At 49.4% G+C, this 18,258-nt stretch overlaps 1 protein-coding gene across 1 annotated transcript; it reads left to right on the forward strand.

The window, feature by feature from the left end:
- The first annotated feature begins 1,063 nt into the window (after window positions 1-1,063).
- LOC138076386 (phospholipase A2, membrane associated-like) lies at window positions 1,064-5,848 on the forward strand. Its single transcript, XM_068968523.1, has 4 exons — window positions 1,064-1,090; window positions 2,851-2,984; window positions 5,341-5,360; window positions 5,700-5,848. The coding sequence occupies exons 1-4, from the start codon at window positions 1,064-1,066 to the stop codon at window positions 5,846-5,848; spliced, it is 330 nt and encodes a 109-aa protein (XP_068824624.1).
- Window positions 5,849-18,258: the final 12,410 nt, after the last annotated feature.

The raw sequence follows: 18,258 nt of genomic DNA on the forward strand, positions 1-18,258 counted from the left end.
ACAGTTGTTTCAGGATTTGTTTGGTTTTTTGTAAATTAAGTCCCTGGTGGCCTTTGCCTGGGGCCTGACAACCTCTGATCAGTGCCTGATATCTTCTGATTGCCAGGCACCTGCTTCAAAGATGGCTATCTAGAAGAAACACCTTGCCAGCCACGTGACTGCATAAAGGGCCATGTTGCTTCCCCTCTAAGGCTCCTTTGCATTGGAGATTTGGGCTAATTTGACTCTTCGGGGCCACTTGGTTTTCCTCTTTCAGCACTTTACAGTTCCACTCACACGGTTTAAATTCACCAGCAAAGAGTGAGCACACAAAACCTTAGGCCCCTACCCCCAACCCCAATAAAAGCAGAACCCCAGACCCGAGAGCTCCAGCTTTCTCTCCACCCCAACCTCCCTGTGGGGTCCCAGGTGCACCGTGTAACTTCCAGGTCCTGTAAGTAATAAAACCTTATTCTCTCATTTTTCTGATGATCATGGCTGAAGGATGTCTTGCAGTAGTAATAACCGTACGGTCTGGTCCGGCCACAACATTGCTTTTTAAGGGGTTAAGAGTGCTATGCAACACTTTCCCTCATCACTGACCTCAAAGATCCATTGTTTAACATAAGAAACTTGTATTTCTCACCCAGACAAAGATCACTGAAGGTCTGTGGGCCTTTCTCTGATGGGTGTCCCCCAGGCTGTGACAGAGGGATCCAAGCTGCCTGCAGTTTCTGGTTCCAGCATGAGGGGGCAGAGAAAGCCTGGGGCATTGCACACACATTTACCTCATTGCAGCCTGGCGTGGTCGTCAGCAGTGATGCCCACATTTTCCTGACCAGGTTCAGTCTCCAGGGCCTAACCTGGAGTGGGGGCTGGAGAAGGTGGGGAACCAGCCAGGAAGGGGATGGGCATCACTGGCTCTGCTCTCTGCCTTTTGAGGGATGGGTGTTGGGAAGTGTTAACTGAAAGCCATCGCAGCTAAATTCTTAGCAGTGGTGGATGGCTTGAAAAAGGCATCTGTTCTGGAAATAGAGTCACTCTCTGTCTAAGGCTGAAGAAGAAAGAGCGATAGGTCCCAGGAATGTCTATCAGCCTCAACTCCAAATGGGTAAGGACTGGAGATGAGGGGGTGGCAATGCTTGAAGGGGAAATTCCAAAACATTCTCTGGCTTTTTCCAGATTGGGCAGGGGGAGGAGAGGAGGAGAAAGAGGAGCAAGAAGGTGGAAGTGCTGGTTCAAGTCATAGGAGAGGGACCACCTACCCCACTGCAGTTCTTCCCCTGCTGGGGTCCCTGGGGGCAGGACAAGTTCTCATCACCTCCTGAGAGGTTCAGGGGGGTCCTGGCACTTTGTGGAGGCTTAGCATGTGCTTCTTGAATGACTGGTTTATGGAATGAATAAGCAACACTAACTGACCTGCTTCTTATTCCCAACTGGCGTATTTAGCAGCAGAAAGGAAAAACCCCTGGTCAGCAGCAGATGGCCCTTGCCCTTCCCTGGAAGTGGGTTCAGGAGGGTCACACCCAGACCCGGTTATGGGAATTTATTCACGCAGAGAGAGAACCACAGGAAAGATGACAAGATAATCTTCAGTTTTGGCATTAGCTAATGGCACATAAGGATGGAAAACCCTCAGTTCTGTATTGTTGATGAGACGGGAAAAAAGAGGATTGCCTAGGGGCAGTGGCATTTCAAAGTCTGAGTCCAGGAACTGGTGGTATCCCCACCTGTCCCCTTCCCCACCAATCCCAAGCTCCAGGAAGGATCAGCTATTTAACTGGAGTTAGGAATAAACAAGGCAGTCACTTGGAGCCGTCAACTCAGGATCCTCTGATAAGTAAATAGCTGGAAATGAAGACCCAGTCCCTGATCACTGGCCGCCTTCCAGAGTGGCTGTGGTGCCCATGTGTGTCCACGTGAGTGCAAGACTGCACATGCTTGATTTGGTGAGACGAGAGGGTGTGGTGTGCACAGTGTGTTGTGTGTATACATGCATAAGTTATGTAAAAGAATGTCTGCACTAGTAGATGAGCTCAAGACTGTGTGTGTGTGTGCACACGTGTGTGTGTGTGTGCATGTCCCTGTGTAAGGGCTCAAAGAGAGGATGGTGCTTTGTTTCTGGAGAAAAACACTACGGATCCGACGCCATGAGTGGAATTCCCAAGCCTTGACTCCAGTGTGGAGGGTGAGTAAGATATATCTAATGGGGGACACACAGCTTAGACCTCAGAGATCTCCAAGTTTCTTCTGATGGCCTGGTCACAACCTTCCAGGAACACTTATTCAAATGAGAATCATGTAGGTCTCCAGGTTTCATGGGGTGAGGGGTGGTCTTGAGCAGTGAAATGTTTACCAAAGCTGGGACGCGCCCCCTCCACGTGTACTCTGCGTCTGATGAAGGCTGTCACGCTGGACCTGCCTGGATTGAGAAGCAAGTCTGCAAGTTCTTAAAATACTCGCTTCATCCGAACTGCTGAATGTGAGCAGGACCGTAGTATTCTGGGCAGAAGTTAGTGTTCCCCTGATCCGAACTGCCGAATGTGAGCAGGACAGTAGTATTCTGGGCAGAAGTTAGTGTTCCCCTGGAAGAGGCGTCTAGGCCGTTCTATCTGTATTTCTCCCCCACAGAACCCTCAACATGAAGACCCTCCTGCTGCTGGCAGTGATCACGGCCTTTGGTAAGAGTTGACCCTACTCCCAGAAGGGGAGCAGCCCCGGGAGGGAGGCACTTTCAATCCCAAGGCTCTCTTCCCACTGCACCCGGCCCCCTCTCTGTGGGGAGGGGAAAGGGGTTGGCAGAGAGAAGCAGAGGAGTGCACACCGTCCCAGGCCCCATCACCAGCCACTCTCCTTCCTGTCCTCCTGTAGGTCCATGGAGATACGGTGGATTTGGGGACAACGATCAAGCACACAGCAGGAAAGGGAGCCCTGTTCAGTTACGGTGCCCGCGGCTGCTACTGTGGAGTGGGTGGCAGAGAATCCCCCAAGGACGCAACAGATTGGTGAGACCACGCCCCAGATGGTGAGACCAGCCCTCTGCCCACCTGTGGCCCCAGCTGAGGTGGGAGCTGAAGGCTCATGCCATCGTCAAAGAACTCCAGGGAGTTCCGGCTGAAAAACCAGCCAGCCTGGTGGAAACGGTGCTCTAAACTATTCCCATGTCCCTGGGTCTCTCTCAATGCGGGCAGAGACCACAGGGCACCGGGCTCCCTGGAGCGTGGGGAGGCAGCCCCGATAGCTCAGTCTTGTCGCAGGTGCTGCTGGACGCATGGCTGGTGGCACAGAAAGCTGCAGAGTCACGGGTAAGGCACCACGTTCCTGAAAGATAAAGTTGTTGGCATGGCCAAATCATCTGTGGTAAGAACGAGTTCCACAACTGCACCCAGACTCCTTTGTTCATTTGTTATATTTCGCTTGTTCATTTCCATAGTTCCCAGCCTCCTTTGCTCATCTTCCTGTGTGTTCGCTGTGCCGGGCACCAGAGCTAGATACAAAGGTCTCTGCCTCAAGGGCTCACGGTCGAGTGGGAAGTAAGGAAAAGGAAAATCAACACAGTAGACTCTGATACGCAGTAAGGACAAAGGGCGGGGCTCTGAGCACAGCCTGAGGGTCAAGGAAGGCTCCTCAGAGTGGTGACCTCCAAGCTGCAGCCTCAAGGCGGAGAGGAGTCAAGGGGAAGGAGGGTTGGGACATCCCACCAAGACGACACAGCAGGGGCCAGGGGGCCAGAGGGGGCTGTAGCAGTTCTGTGCTGCGGGAGGGAAACGTGAGGAAGAGTGGTAAGCAATAATGCTGGAGAGAAAGGTGTCGGGTTCTGTTTACATTTTGTCCTAAAGAATTAGCGAGCTCTTGGGGAAAGGAGTGACATGACCAGACGTGCATTTCAGAGGACTTGCTCTGGCTGAGTGTGGATGGAAACAGAACGGGAGGGAGACATTGTCATGATGCAGAAAAGAGACAGGAAGAGCTTGACCTATAGCAATGGTGGTCAGCATGCAAGAGGTGGAAAGTACTATCAAGATATCTTTGAGACAGAATCAACAGAGCTTGGTGGTGGAGTGGGATTGTTGGTTGGTTATACGACTGTGTCAGTCATAGAACTGAGGAGGGCCTGGTAGGAGACAGCAAGAGCAGTTCCATAGGGAGCATGTTGAGTTTGGAAGCTTCCAGAACACCCAGGGAGATGGGCAGCAGGCAGCTGGATAAAGGAACTGGCAGCTGAAGGGAGGGTCTGGACACAGATTCAGGAGGCGGCTGCAGAGACAAGAGAGCTGGACGTACCGCCCCCCCCCCCAACCCCCCAGTTGATGCTTCATTTGATGCTTAAAGGCCCAGAAAGAAGAGAGAAGACAGTCAGAGAGAGAGGAGATGAGCCAAGAAGGTCAAGGAGCTGGCCAGGAGGACAGGATTAACAGCAGCCAGTGTAACAGAGGGGTCATCCAGGATACGGGCTGAGCAGGCTCCTTGGATTTAGCGGCACAAAGACCGCTGAGGACTCGGTGGGGGCTGTTTCATGAGACTGTGAGGGCAAAGCCAGATTAGAGCGGGTTGGAAGGTGGGTGGGAAGTGAAGCAGAGCTGACAAATGCAGACCGCCATCTGGAGCAAGTTTGCCTGAAGGAGAGCAGGGCAATGGGGTGGTGGCTGCAAGGGATTTCCCAGGGCCCCAGACAGCTGACCCATGAGTGCAGTTTTCAGACACCATGGACTATTCCCCAGCAGCCTGAGTTCCCTAAAATCAGAAATTTTATCTCCCCGTCATGACCTTTCCATTGAGTTATGTGCCCTTAGAAGGATCTAGCTAGCAAGCATCAAAATTCCCAACCAACAGAGGCTCCAACAATGAGGAAGTCTGACTTTCCTCTGGCAGAAGAATGGAGAGCTCAGTGTCAGGACTGGGGCAGCTTTCCCAGCTGTGTTGACAAGAGCCCGGTCTTTCCCAGCCTCTCTGCCACGTTGGCAATGTGACGCTAAGGCACGCTCAGAGCGCCAAGAGTTGCGGCTTCACCCTGTGGAAGAGGCCTTCCCTTTACACGTCTCTCTCTCTCTGAGAGAGGAAATTAACCGTCCCTGGAAGCCCCAGCAGGCTTTCCCTCGTGGCTCACTGGCCAGGGCAAGGTCACATGCTTCCCTTACACTAATCACTACAGAGGAAACCGGAACGACCGTGACTGGTTTAAACCTATCAACCATTCCCCGATGCAGGGGCCAGGGGCTTTGCATCTGAAAACACAGCTATGGAGATGAAAAGACAAGGGCTAACAGAGAGGTTTTTCACAGAATCCCAGTGCTCAGCTGCTGCTGTCCCCATCAGACGGGGTGTGGCCTTCCTGCGGCAGCAATTCTGTCTCCTCATCAGTCAGAAATATCTGGACATCGGTGCTTTTCCCAGACTAGAAATCCTGGGAGAACACAGGCTGTGTCTATCCCCCAGGTTTCCCACAAGAAACCCTAGAATATTAATGAAGCCCCATCTGGTGTTTGGTCTTCCTGGGTGGCACAAGTGGTAAACAATCTTCCTGTCAACAGAGGAGACATAAGAGATTCAGCTTCCATCTCTGGGTCTGGAAGATCCCCTGGAGGACAGTATCTTTCCTAGAGAATCCCCTGGACAGAGCACCCTGCTGGGCTACAGTCCACAGGGTCACAAAGAGTTGGACCCAACTGAAGTGACTTGGCATACACACTCACCCCGTGCTTATTTTCTTGTGATTTTAGAGGATCGGACCTACTTTAAATGTCAATGGTGCAAATGTGACCAAATAGCTATCATTTGTTTTGCAAGAAACATGAAGACCTATAATAAAAAGCTCCAATACTACAGCAACTGTCGGTGGAGTACGCCCAAGTGCTTGAGAAGCCCCTGAGCCTGGACACCTTGCCTCCTAAAGCTGAATTTCCACTTAGCTCCCCACTCCCCACGTGCCCTGGCAAATGAAGGAAACCCCGTCTCCCATCCTAGACACAAGTCAGGAGGTCTTCTTGCCCCAAAGAGAAGCCTCTGTCCAGAAGGAGACGCTCAAGTCTGGGCGTGGATGCCCAGCCCCTTCCCCAGCTTCCTTGGGAAGCAGGCAATTTTTCCACCCGTCCACTCCTCGTCAACTCCAATGTCACATTTTGCTGTGGCAGCCACACTCCTGGTTGACTCTTCTGAATAAAGCAATTCATTTGGCAAATTGTGCACATGTGTGAGTGTGTGTGAGTATGTGTGTGAGTGTGTGTGTGAGTGTGTATGTGGGTGTGAGTGTGTGTGAGAGTGTGTGTGGGTGTGTGTGGGTGTGAGCGTATGTGTGTGTGAGTGTGTGAGTGTGTGTGTGTGTGTGTGAGAGTGTGTGACTGTGTGTGTGTGAATGTGGGTGTGAGAGTGTGTGTGACTGTGTGTGTGAGAGTGTGTGTGTGTGAGTGTGTGTATGAGTGAGTGTGTGTGTATGTGTGTTGTGCTCCCTGGCTCTTCTAGTGCAAGAACAAATTAGTACAGGCAATCAAGTGTAAAGGGTTAAAAATACCAGCCTTAGAGTGAGAACGGCTGAGTCAGAGCCCCACCACCACTTCCATAAGCCTAATGCCCTTGTCTAAGTAGACCACACTTTGGTACCAAGCGCACAGGCTTGTTAAAGATGGAAAAGGGATGCCGGGTGTGAAGCACTGGGCCTGGCGTGCCCACATGTGTGCTTCTCACTGTGAGTAAAACCCCGCCTTCCAGCCTCCTTCCCTGGGCAAGAGCAGCTCCTGCCGGCCAGCTGGGGGCAAACAGCAGGACTGCTCTTGATCTGGGGAGGCACAGGCCCGTCTTCTGTAAGGTATGTTCTCCCACGTTGCCAGCCTGCTGAAGGTGGGTCAATGTATTGGGAATTCAGACCACCACCGGCACTCTCTGGGCATTTACCCCCTCGCCCAGGGCTGGCTTCCTGGGCTTGTGACCCAGGCAGAGTCCCAGTGGGCACTGCGCCCAGTTCACGGCTCTGTCCCAGCCATCGCAGTGTTGTTCAAGACGTGGAATCCTGCATTTAATTCCGCACTGGGACCCACAAAGCAGATAGCTGGTCCTGCCCTCACTGGGGTGCTAATTCCCTTCTTGTTATCCTGGGTTCCTCTGAGATATTCCCACGTGGACCTGTATTCTTTAATAATTGTCATCAGAGCCGCTGGCTGTGTACAGTGGGGAAGGGCTCTAAGAAGCAGAGTCCGCGTCTTTCCATGGCTGAGTCTTTTCTGAAAGAGTCTTTCTTTCCTTCTTTCTTGGGATCTTCGGTCCTTACAGGGCGTGAGAGCTCCCCCTTCTGGTCCCCTGGCTGCATTTCAACGAGGCTTCCGGTTATTCTTTTCTTACAGAGAGTCACTCAGTGTCCGACGCTTTGTGACCCCATGGATTATACAGTCCATGGGATTCTCCAGGCCAGAATACTAGAGTGGGGAGCCCTTCCCTTCTCCAGGGGATCTTCCCAACGCAGGGATCGAACCCAGGTCTCCCACATTGCAGGCGGATTCTTTACTAGCTGAGCCACCAGGGAAGCCCAGAGTTTCTTCACTTTCTTGTAAGTGTATTTTCAAATTAGAAGATTTTTCTAAAAAGAAGAGTCATGAGTAATTTTTCCTCACAAAGGGAAGATTAGGAAACAGAGTACAGAAGAGATTCATCCATAATACTGCCAATGGAAGTGACTGCTGATAATAGGCTGACTCTTCTAATTATTAAAACTTAGGAAAACTTTTCTGAGCACTCACTATCCCATTGGAGCTCGTCCATCCCATATGAAGTAAGCAGCCTTCTTCTCCCGTGACGCTTCCGCTGCCCCAGCACAGATGCCCCTTTCTCTCAGCTTCACCAGACATTCCACAGTTGACTCTTATTTTTTTAACTTTCTATTTTCTATAGGGGTTTGCAGACTAACAAACAATATTGTGGCGGTTTCAGGGGAACAGCGAAGGGTCTCAGCCATGCATTTTCATGTATCCATTCTCCCCCAAACTCCCCTCCCATCCAGCCTGCCACATAACGTTTAGCTGAGTTCCATGGGCTATACAGAAAGCCCTCATTGGTTATCCATTTTAAATATAGCAGAGTGTACATGTCCATCCCAAATTCCCTAACTATTCCTTCTCCCCAACCTTCCCCAGCAGCTATAAGCTCGCTCTCGAATGCACAGTTGACTCTCGAACAACAAGGATTTGAATTGTACAGGTCCATTTACACACAGAATTTTTTTCAATCATAGGCACTACAGTGATACGTAACCCAAGGTTGGTTGAATCCATATATATGGGGAATCGTGGATACTGAGGGCCCACTCAGATTTCTGACTGTGCAGAGGGTCAGTGCCCCTAACCCCCAAGCCCTTCAAGGACCAATTGTATATCATTCACCAATTGTATCTTTTGTTTTCTTATCTGTCTTTCTCCACTAAAATGCAAGCCCTGTGAGAGTATTTCTTTTCACAGTAATGGATTCCAAGTGCTAAATTAGTCCTTGGATAAAGGTAGCAGAACAAGAAGCTAAACCATGGACTTTGAATTCTTAGGGAAAATCCTGAAGAGATGGACGAGGAGAGGCAGTGTGACATCATCAGAGTCCTTGAGTGCGGGGACCTAGACATGGTACCAGGGCCCCCAGGATGTACGGGGTGGGGCGGTCTGCCTGCCACAGAAGCAACAGTATTCTGGAGCCGGGGTGCTTATCAAAAGGCCACGTTCTAGCCCATCACCTCTGAACTTCATTTAGGCCTAAAACAAATGGGCATGAGAAGCAAAAATCTGTTGATGGAAAAAAAAAAAATGTAGAACCTAAATGTTGAGAATTATGTTTTATTTGGGGCATTACTGAGGACTTCAGCCTGGATACAGCCTCTCGGGTAGGTCTGAGGACTGTCCTCAAGGGTAAGGGAGGAGTCAGGATATGTAGGTGCTTTTGCAAAACAAGCAAGCAAACAAAAATGCCCAGGAAGTCAAACATCAGATTACTGCCAACTAAAGGAAAACCAGATATCGCAAATTAGTGAATTCATCACTTCTCTAAGTGTGGGAAGATGCAAGAGTCTGGGCCTGCCGCACTCACACCTGTGGTCAGCCCCTTGCCTGGCAGAGCCCATGCCCTCTTTTTTCTCCATCCTGAACCCCCTCGGGGTGCCCTGTCGGGGTGGCTGACGGTTTGATGGCCGCAACCAAATCCCAGGTTGCAGAGACCCGGAGATGACCTGAGGGTTTTTTCTTTGGTAGGAATTTGTACCAGGTACCACAACCTGAGTAGCTTAATAGAAAGCTACAATAGAAATTTCTGCTCTCTCAGTTCTGGCGGCCAGGAGTCTCAGATCAAGGTGCCAGCGAGGCTGGTGTCTTCTGAGGACTGTGGGGAGGGTCTGTCCCTTCCTCGCCCCAGGCTCTGGTGGTGTCTTGTCCATCTTTAGGATTCCTTGGTTTATAAATCATCCCCACCTCGGTCTCTGCCAGGCCTCTGTCTCTCACCATCTCCCAAAGTTTGTCCAAGTTCACATCCATTGCATCAGTGATGCCATCCAGCCATCTCATCCTCTGACGCCCTCTTCTCCTTCTGCCCTCAATCTTTCCCAGCATGGGGAACTGTTCCAGTGAGTCAGCTGTCAGCATCAGATGACCAGGGTACTGGAGTTTCAGCATCAGTCTTTCCAACGTGTATTCAGGGTTGATGCCCCTTAAGTTTGACTGGTTTGATCTCCTTGCAGTCCATGGGACTCTCAGGAGTCTTCTCCAGCACCACAGTTTGAAGGCATCAATTCTTTGGTGCTCCGCCTTCCTTACGGTTCAGCTCTCACAACAAAGGACTATACAGACCTTTGTTGGCAGAGAAATGTCTCTGCTTTTCAACACACTGTTGTAGCTTTCCTGCCAAGAAGCAAACATCTTCTGACTTTGTGGGGGCAGTCACCACCTGCAGTGATTTTAGAGCCCCCCAAAAAGGAAATCTGACGCTGTTTCTACCTTTTCCCCCTCTATTTGCCATGAACTAATGGGACCAAATGCTGTGATCTTAGGTTTTTTTATATATATATAAATTTATTTATTTTAACTGGAGGTTAATTACTTTACAATATTTGGTTTTAAGGCAGCTCTTTCCCTCTCCTCCTTCACCCTAATCAAGATGCTCTTTAGTTGCTCATCACTTTCTGCCATTAGGGTGATATCATCTGCATATCTGAGGTTGTTAATGTTTCTCTCACCTGTCTTGATTCCAGCTTGTAACTCATCCAGCCTGGCATTTCTCACAATGTGCTCAGCGTATAGGTTAAACAAACAGGGTGACAGCAGACAGCCTTGTCGTACTCCTTTCTCGATCTTGAATCAATCAGTTGTTCCAGCAGGGTTGGCTGTTGCATCTTGGCCTGCATACAGGTTTATCAGGAGAAGGTAAGAGAGTCTGCTATTGCCATCTCTATAAGAGCTTTCCACAGTTTATTGTGATCCACACAGTCAAAGGCTTTGGCGTAGTCAAGAAACAGGTGGATGTCTCTCTAGAATTCCCTAGTGATCCAGCGCATGTTGGCAATTTGATACCTGGTTCCTCTTCCTTTTCTAAAGCCAGCTTGGACATCTGGAAGTTCTTGGTTTGGGTAAGGCTGAAGCCTAGCATGCAAGATTTTAAGCATGACCTTATTAGCATGGGAGAGGAGTGCAACTGTCCAACGGTTAGCACACCCTTCAGCACTACCCTTCTTGGGGACTGGGATGAGGCCTGACCTTTTCCAGTTCTGTGGCCACTGCTGGGTCTTCCAGATTTGCTGACATCGTGAATGCAGCACTCGATGGCATCATCCCTTAGGGCTTTGACTAGTTCTACTGGGATTCCGTAGCATCCTCTAACTTCATTAACAGCAGTACTTTCTAAGGCCCGCTTGACTCTGCTCTGCAGAAGGTCTGGCTCTGGGCGGCTGAACACACCATCGCAGCCGTCCGGTTCATTAGGATCTTTCTTATACAGTTCTTCCAAGTATTCTTTCCATCACTTCTTGATCACTTCAGTGTCTACTAGGTCCTAAGATCCAAGATCCAACTACGAGCTTTTTAACTGCAGCAACTTTAATATACGCTATTGGAGCTGGAATTACCGCGGCTGCTGGCACCAGACTTGCCCTCCAATGGATCCTTGCGGAAGGATTTAAAGTGGACTCATTCCAATTACAGGGCCTCGAAAGAGTCCTGTATTGTGCCCTTGATTGTGCCCATCTTTGGGCAAAATTTTCCCTTGATATCGCCAGTTTTCCCCAGGAGATCTCTGGTCTTTCCCCTTCTGGTGTTTTCTTCTCGTTTTATACCCCACTCATTGAAGGCCTCCTCTTCACTCCGTACTGTTCTTCAGAAATCTGCATCCAGTTGCATAAACTAGTGCTTCAGTTGCATAAATTAGTCCTTTCCCTTTCTCCCTTGCATTTCAATTCTCTTCTTTCTTTAGCTAGGACTTCCCTGCAGCTCAGTTGGTTAAGAATCTGCCTGTAATGCAGGAGACCTGGGTTCAATCCCTGGGTCAGGGCAATCCTCTGGAGAAGGGCATGGCAATGCACTCCAGTACTCTTGCCTGGAGAATCCCATGGACAGAGGAGCCTCTGATAACCAGTTTGCCTTCTTGCTTTCCTTTTTCTTTGGGATGGGCAGCCTTGCTTGCTGCCTCCTGTACAATACTACAGACCTCCATCCATAGTCCTTCAGGCACTCTGTCTACCAGACCTAATCCCTTGAATCTATCCATTACCTCTGCTGCACGTTCATAGGGGATCTGATTTAAGTCACACCTGGCTGGCCTACTACTTCATTTAAGTCTGAAATTTGCTATGAGAAGTTGATGATCTGAGCCATAGTCAGCTCCAAGTCTTGTTTTTGCTGACTGTATACAGCTTCTTCATCTTCAGCTACAAAGAATGTAGTCAATTTGATTTCGGTATTGGCCATTTGGTGATGTCCATGTATAAAGTCATCTCTTGTGTTGTTGAAAAAAGGTATTTTCTCTGACAATGCATTCTCTTGGCAGAATTCAGTTAGCTTTTGTTCTGCTTCATTTTGCTCTCCAAGGCCAAACTTGCCTGTTACTCCCGGCATCTCTTGATTTCCTACTTTTGCATACCAATCCTCAGTGATGAATAAAATATCTTTTTTCTGGTATTAGTTCTGGGAGGTCTTCTAGGTCTTCAAAGAATGGATCAACTTCAGCTTCTTCGGCACTGGTAGTAGGGGCATAGATTTGGATTACCGTGGTGTTGAACAGCTTGCCTTGAAAATGAACCAAGATCATTCTGTCATTTTTGAAGTTGCACCCAAGTACCACATTTTGGACTCTTTTTTTTGATTATAAGGGCTACTCCATTTCTTCTATGGGACTCTTGCCCACAGTATTATATATAATGGTCATCTGAATTAAGTTCACTCATTCCCATCCATTTTAGTTCACTGATTCCTAAGATATCAATGTTTATTCTTACCATCCCCTGCTTGACTACGTCCACCTTACCTTGATTCATGTTCCTAACAATCCAGGTTCCTATGAGATACTGTTCCTTGCAGCATCGGGTTTTACTTTCATCACCAGCCTCATCCACCGCTGGGCATCATTTCCGCTTTGGCCCAGCTGCTGCATTCTCTCTGGGACCATTAGCAGTTATCCTCCACTCTTGCCCAGCAGCACATTGGACACCTTCCAACCTGGGGAACTCGTCTTTTGGTGTCAGATCTTTCTGTCCGTTCACGAGGTTCCCACAGCAAGCGCACTGGGGCGGTGTCCACTCACGAGGTTCCCACAGCAAGCGCACTGGGGCGGTGTCCGCTCACGAGGTTCCCACAGCAAGCGCACTGGGGCGGTGTCCGCTCACGAGGTTCCCACAGCAAGCGCACTGGGACGGTGTCCGTTCCCTCCTCCGGTGGACGGCGTGCTGTCAGAACCCCCTCTGTGACCGGTCCATCTTGGATGACCCTGCATGACATGGCTCACAGCTTCATTGAGTTATGCAAGCCGCTTCGCCACAACAAGGCAGTGACCCATGAAGGGCATACCGCATTAGGCCCACCGTGAAACCTTGTCCTTTTCTCCTTTGCCTTTCGCTTCTCTTCTTTTTTAAAAAAATTAATTTATTTATATTAATTGGAGGCGAGTTACTTCACAGTATTGTGGTGGGTTTTGCCATACATTGACGTGAATCAGCCATGGGTGTACAGGTGTCCCCCATCCTGAACCCCCTCCCCCCTCCCTCCCCACCCCATCCCTCAGGGTCATCCCAGTGCACCAGCCCTGAGCGCCCTGTCTCATGCATCGAACCTGGACTGGCGATCTGTTTCACAAATGGTAATATCCATGTTTCAATGCTATTCTCTCAGATCATCCCACCCTGGTCCTCTCCCACAGAGTCCAAAAGTCTGTTCTCTACATCTGTGTCTCTTTTGCTGTCTCGCATACAGGGTCATAATTACCATCTTTTTAAATTTCATATATATGTGTTAATATACTGTACTGGTATTTTTCCTTCTGACTTATTTCACTCTGTATAATAGGCTCCAGTTTCATCCACCTCATTAGAACTGATTCAAATGCATTCTTTTTAATAGCGAGTAATATTCCATCGTGTATATGTACCACAACTTTCTTATCCATTTGTCCGCCAATGGACATCTAGGTTGCTTCCATGTCCTGGCTGTTGTAAAGCTTCTCTTCTTTTCTCAGCTATTTGTAAGACTGCCTCAGACCGCCATTTAGCCTTTTGCATTTCTTTTCCCTGGGGATGGTTTTGACCACCACCCAGATGGGTTTGACTGTGTGGACTACAACAAACTGTGGAAAATTCTTAAAAAGATGGGAATACCAGACCACCTGACCTGCCTCCTGAGAAACCTGTATACAGGTCAATAAGCAACAATTAGAATCAGACATGGACCAACAGACTGGTTCCAAATTGAGAAAGGAGTCCGTCAAAGCTGTATATTGTCACCCTGCTTGTTTACTTCTATGCAGAATACATCATGCAAAATGCCAGGCTGGATGAAGCACAAGCTGGAATCAAGATTGCCGGGAGAAATATCAATAACCTCAGATATGTAGATAACACCACCCTTATGGCAGAAAGTGAAGAGGAACTAAAAAGCCTCTTGATGAAAGTGACAGAGGAGAGTAAACCCAGTAAACAAATTCCTTCAACACAGGAATTTGGTGGGGACACAAGTCAATGCTCGATACAGGCCTAGCTCTTCAGGAAAACTGTATCTTCAAGATGAACACTGCCTGAGGCGGCTGTGAGTCAGTGTGGATGGACTGCGACAGGGAAAGCCTTGGGCCCTGCGGTCCTGGCCCCCTCTATGTCCCCTATCTGCTTTTTGTCTGTGGAAAAATCTGAGCCAAAGAGTAAGTTTAATCAGATAAGTGAGAACGTGCAGAAACAAAGGAGAGCAGCCAAAGAAAGAAAGAAGGTGAAGTTGCTCCATCGTGTCCGACTCTACGGCTCCATGGACCGCAGCCTGCCAGGCTCCTCTGTCCAGGGGGTTTTCCAGGCAAGAGTACTGGAGTGGGGTGCCATCGCCTTCTCCAGGCAAAGGAGACCAAATAATAAGAACGTAGTCATTAAGCAAGACAAGCATCTTTAGTTCCTCCTCAAGGGCCGCGGTAGACATCCTGAGCCGTCTCCTGAGAGCTGTCTTATACAAACTGAAGCTCTCTCCAGGTGGAAGAAGTTAGCCGCGTGGTGACCAAACTGTACCTATGACATAAGCCTCCACAGTTCCAAGATCTGGCTTCACAGAAAGGGAAACAAACCAACCACGGAACTAAAGATGAATTCCTTGTTGTTGTTCAGCCAATAAGTCACATCCAACTCTGTGATTCTGTGGACTACAGCATGCCAGGATTCCCTGTCCTTCACTGTCTCCTGGAGTTTGCTCAAATTCATGTCCATTCAGTGAGTGATGCTATCGAACCATCTCATCCTCTGTCATCCCCTTCTCCTGCTCTCAATCTTTCCCAGTATCAGGATCTTTTCCAATGAGTCAGCTCTTGGCATCAGTTGCTCAAAGTATTGGAGCTTCAGCTTCAGCATCAGTGTTTTCAATGAATATTCAGGGTTGATTTCCTTTAGGATTGACTGATCTGATCTCCTTGCAATCCAAGGGAGTCTCAGCACTACAGTTTGAAGTATCAATTCTTCAGCTTTCAGCCTTCTTTATGGTCCAGCTCTCACATCTGTATATGACTACTGGAAAACCCAGAGCTTTGACTATAGAAAATAAAGAAGAAAGCCGCTCAGTTGTGTCCGACTCTTTGAGACCCCATGGACTATACAGTCCATAGAATTCTCCAGGCCAGAATACTGGAGTGGGTAGCCTTTCCCTTCTCCAGGGCATCTTCCCAACCCAGGGATCAAACCCAGGTCTCCCATATTGCAGGCAGACTCTTTACCAGCTGAGCCACAAGGGAAGGCTTTGTGGGCTCCTAAAACAGTAAAGATAAAATGTTCCTAAAACAATCAATATGATGCTGGTTAAACCACTGATGACCAATTTCAAGATGATTCTGAGAGCTGACATACATGTTTATACATATAACGCTTTTCCTCTCTATAAAAGCCTATATCTGATTGTTCTCAGGAGTCTGGCTTTGGACAGGCAGCTGTCCTCCACAACCCTGTCCCACCCATTTCCCGGCATCCAACATAAAACAAACTTTCCTTTCTACCAACCTGTCTTCTTTATTGCCTTTCAAGTGTTGAGCAGCCGGACCTCGGTTCCATAACATCCTGACAGTTGTTTGGGGGTTTGTTTAGTTTTTGGGTAAAGTAAATTCCTGATAACCTCAGATTAGGGATTGATACCCTCTGATTGCCTGCCACCCACTTCAAAGACCACTGTCTAGAATAAAGACCTTGCCAGCCATATGACTACATAAAGGGCCATATGCCTCCCCTCACTAAGGTGCCTTTGTATTGGAGATTTTGGTTAATTTGACTATTTTGGGGCCACCTGCTGTTCCTCTCCCCATGCTTTACACTGACGCTCACATGGTTTAGCTTCACCAATAAAGGGTGAGCACACAAAACCCTAGGCCCCGCCTTCGACCCCAATAAAAACGGAACCCCAGACCCGAGATCTCCAGCTCTCTCTCGACTCTGACCTCCCTGTGGGGTCCCAGGTGCGCCGTGTAAGTCCCAGGTCCTGTAAGTAATAAACCTTTACTCTTTCAAAGTTTTCTGCTGAGTATTGCTGAAGGGCCTCTGGCAGTAGTAACAACCATACAGTCTTGTCCAGCCACAGCCCTGGCTATTGAGGGGTTGAGATCACCATGCAACCGTTTTTCCTAGTCACTGATCTCAAGGATCAGTGGTCTAACACAAGAAACTTGTATTTCTCACACAGACAAAGACCACTGAGGGTCTGCGGGCCTTTCTCCGACGGGTGTCCCCCATGCTGTGACTCAGGGACCCAAGCTGCCTCCAGCTTCCGGTCCCATTCTGGGGGGTACAGAAAGACTGGGGCATGGCACCCATATTTGCCTCACTGCAGCCTGGCTGTGGCCCTCAGCACTTCTAAGCCAGATTCAGTCTCCTGGGTCTAACCTGAAGAGGGGCCTGGGGAATGTGGGGGTGGGGGGAGCAGGCAGAATGGTGATGGGCAACATAGCCATGCCACACTGGCTTTTGGGGAGATGGGTGTTGGAAAGTGTTAACTGAAGGCCTTGGGAGCTGAATTCGAGCACTGTTAAAGGGCTGGAAAAGAGTTTCAGAAATGAAAACCAGAGTCACTGTCTCCCTGAGACTGAAAAAGAAGCAGCATTAGATCCAAGGAGACTCAACCAGCTCCATCTCCAAACAGACAGGAGACAAGGCGGCAGCTGTGGGTGGAGGGGAAATCCCAGGGCAGCCTCCGCCTTTCTCCAGGTGGGCGGGGAGGAGATACAGAGAAGCACGAGGAGAGGGTGGAGGCGCTGGTCCCAGTCGGAGGAAGGGACCACCTGCTCCCCTGCAGTGTGTTCCCTGCTGGGGCCCCCAGGGTCCCAGGTCACCGGACAAGTTCTCATCGCCTCCTGAGAGGCTTACATGATTCCTGCCACTTTGAAGAGCCGTAGTACTACTTCCTGTGAATGACTGGTTTATGGAATGAATGAATACCAGTACATAGCGTGCTTCTTATCCCCAGACGGCCTGCTTAGCAGCAGAAAGGAAAACTCCTTGGTCAGCAGGAGATGGCCCTTGCCCTCTCCTGGAAGTGGGTTCAGGAGGGCCACACCCGGACCTGGTTATGGGAATTTATTCGCTCAGGAGGGAGACCCAAAGGAAAGATGACAAAATAATCCACAATTTTGGCATTAGCTAATGGCACGTAAGGATGGAAAAACGTCAGCTCTGTAAGGCCAGCTGAGAGGCAAAAGAGAGGGTCGCCTAGCGGGAGGGACACGCCAAACTCTGAGACCAACAACCCCCAAGCTTCCAGAGGGATCAGCTATTTAACTGGAGCTCAGAATAAACAAGGTGGTCACTTGGAGATTTTAACTTGGGATCCTCTGAGAAGTAAATAGCCAGAAATGAATACCCAGTCCCTGATCACTGGCTGACTTCAAGAGTGGCTATAGTGTGTGTGTGTGTGTGTGTGTGTGTGTGTGTGTGTGTGTACAGGTGTGAGCACAGGCCTGCACATGCCTGATTTGGTGAGACCAGAGGGCAGGTGAGCACAGGTGTGTTGTGTTGGAACTTGAATATATTCCTTAAAGGATGCCCACACTAGTAGATGAGCACAGAGAATGTGTGTGTGTGTGTGCATGAAGTGTGTGTGAGTGTGCATTTGTGCATATACAAGTGTAAGGGTGAAAGAGATGGTGCTGCTTTGGTTCTGGAGAAAACCACTGCAGATCCGATCCCATGAGCGGAATTCCCAAGGCTTGACTCCAGTGTGGGGGTGAGCAAGCTACGTATGCTGGGGGACACACAGCCTACAACCTCTGGGATCTCCCAGTTTAGCGGGGTGACCTGGTCACAGCCCCCCAGGAACTCTCAGGAGGGTGAAGAGCATGGCCATCTCAGCAGTGTATCATGGGGGGAGGTGGTCTCGACCAGTGAGTCGTGTAACAAAGCTGGGAGGCGCCCCCTGCACGTGTCCTGTGTGCCTGATGAAGGCAGTCATGTTGGACCCCACCTGGGATGGAAGAGCATGTCTGTGGTCTCCTTTAAAGAGTCCCTCCATCAGGATCGTTGAATGTGAGCAGGACAGCAGGGGCCGGGGCAGAAGCTGGACCGCCTGTTAGAGGATCTAGGCTGGTCTGTCTGTATTTCTCCCCCACAGAACCCTCAGC

Source organism: Capricornis sumatraensis, chromosome 3, assembly GCF_032405125.1.
Source record: "Capricornis sumatraensis isolate serow.1 chromosome 3, serow.2, whole genome shotgun sequence".
Taxonomy (NCBI): Eukaryota; Metazoa; Chordata; class Mammalia; order Artiodactyla; family Bovidae; genus Capricornis; species Capricornis sumatraensis.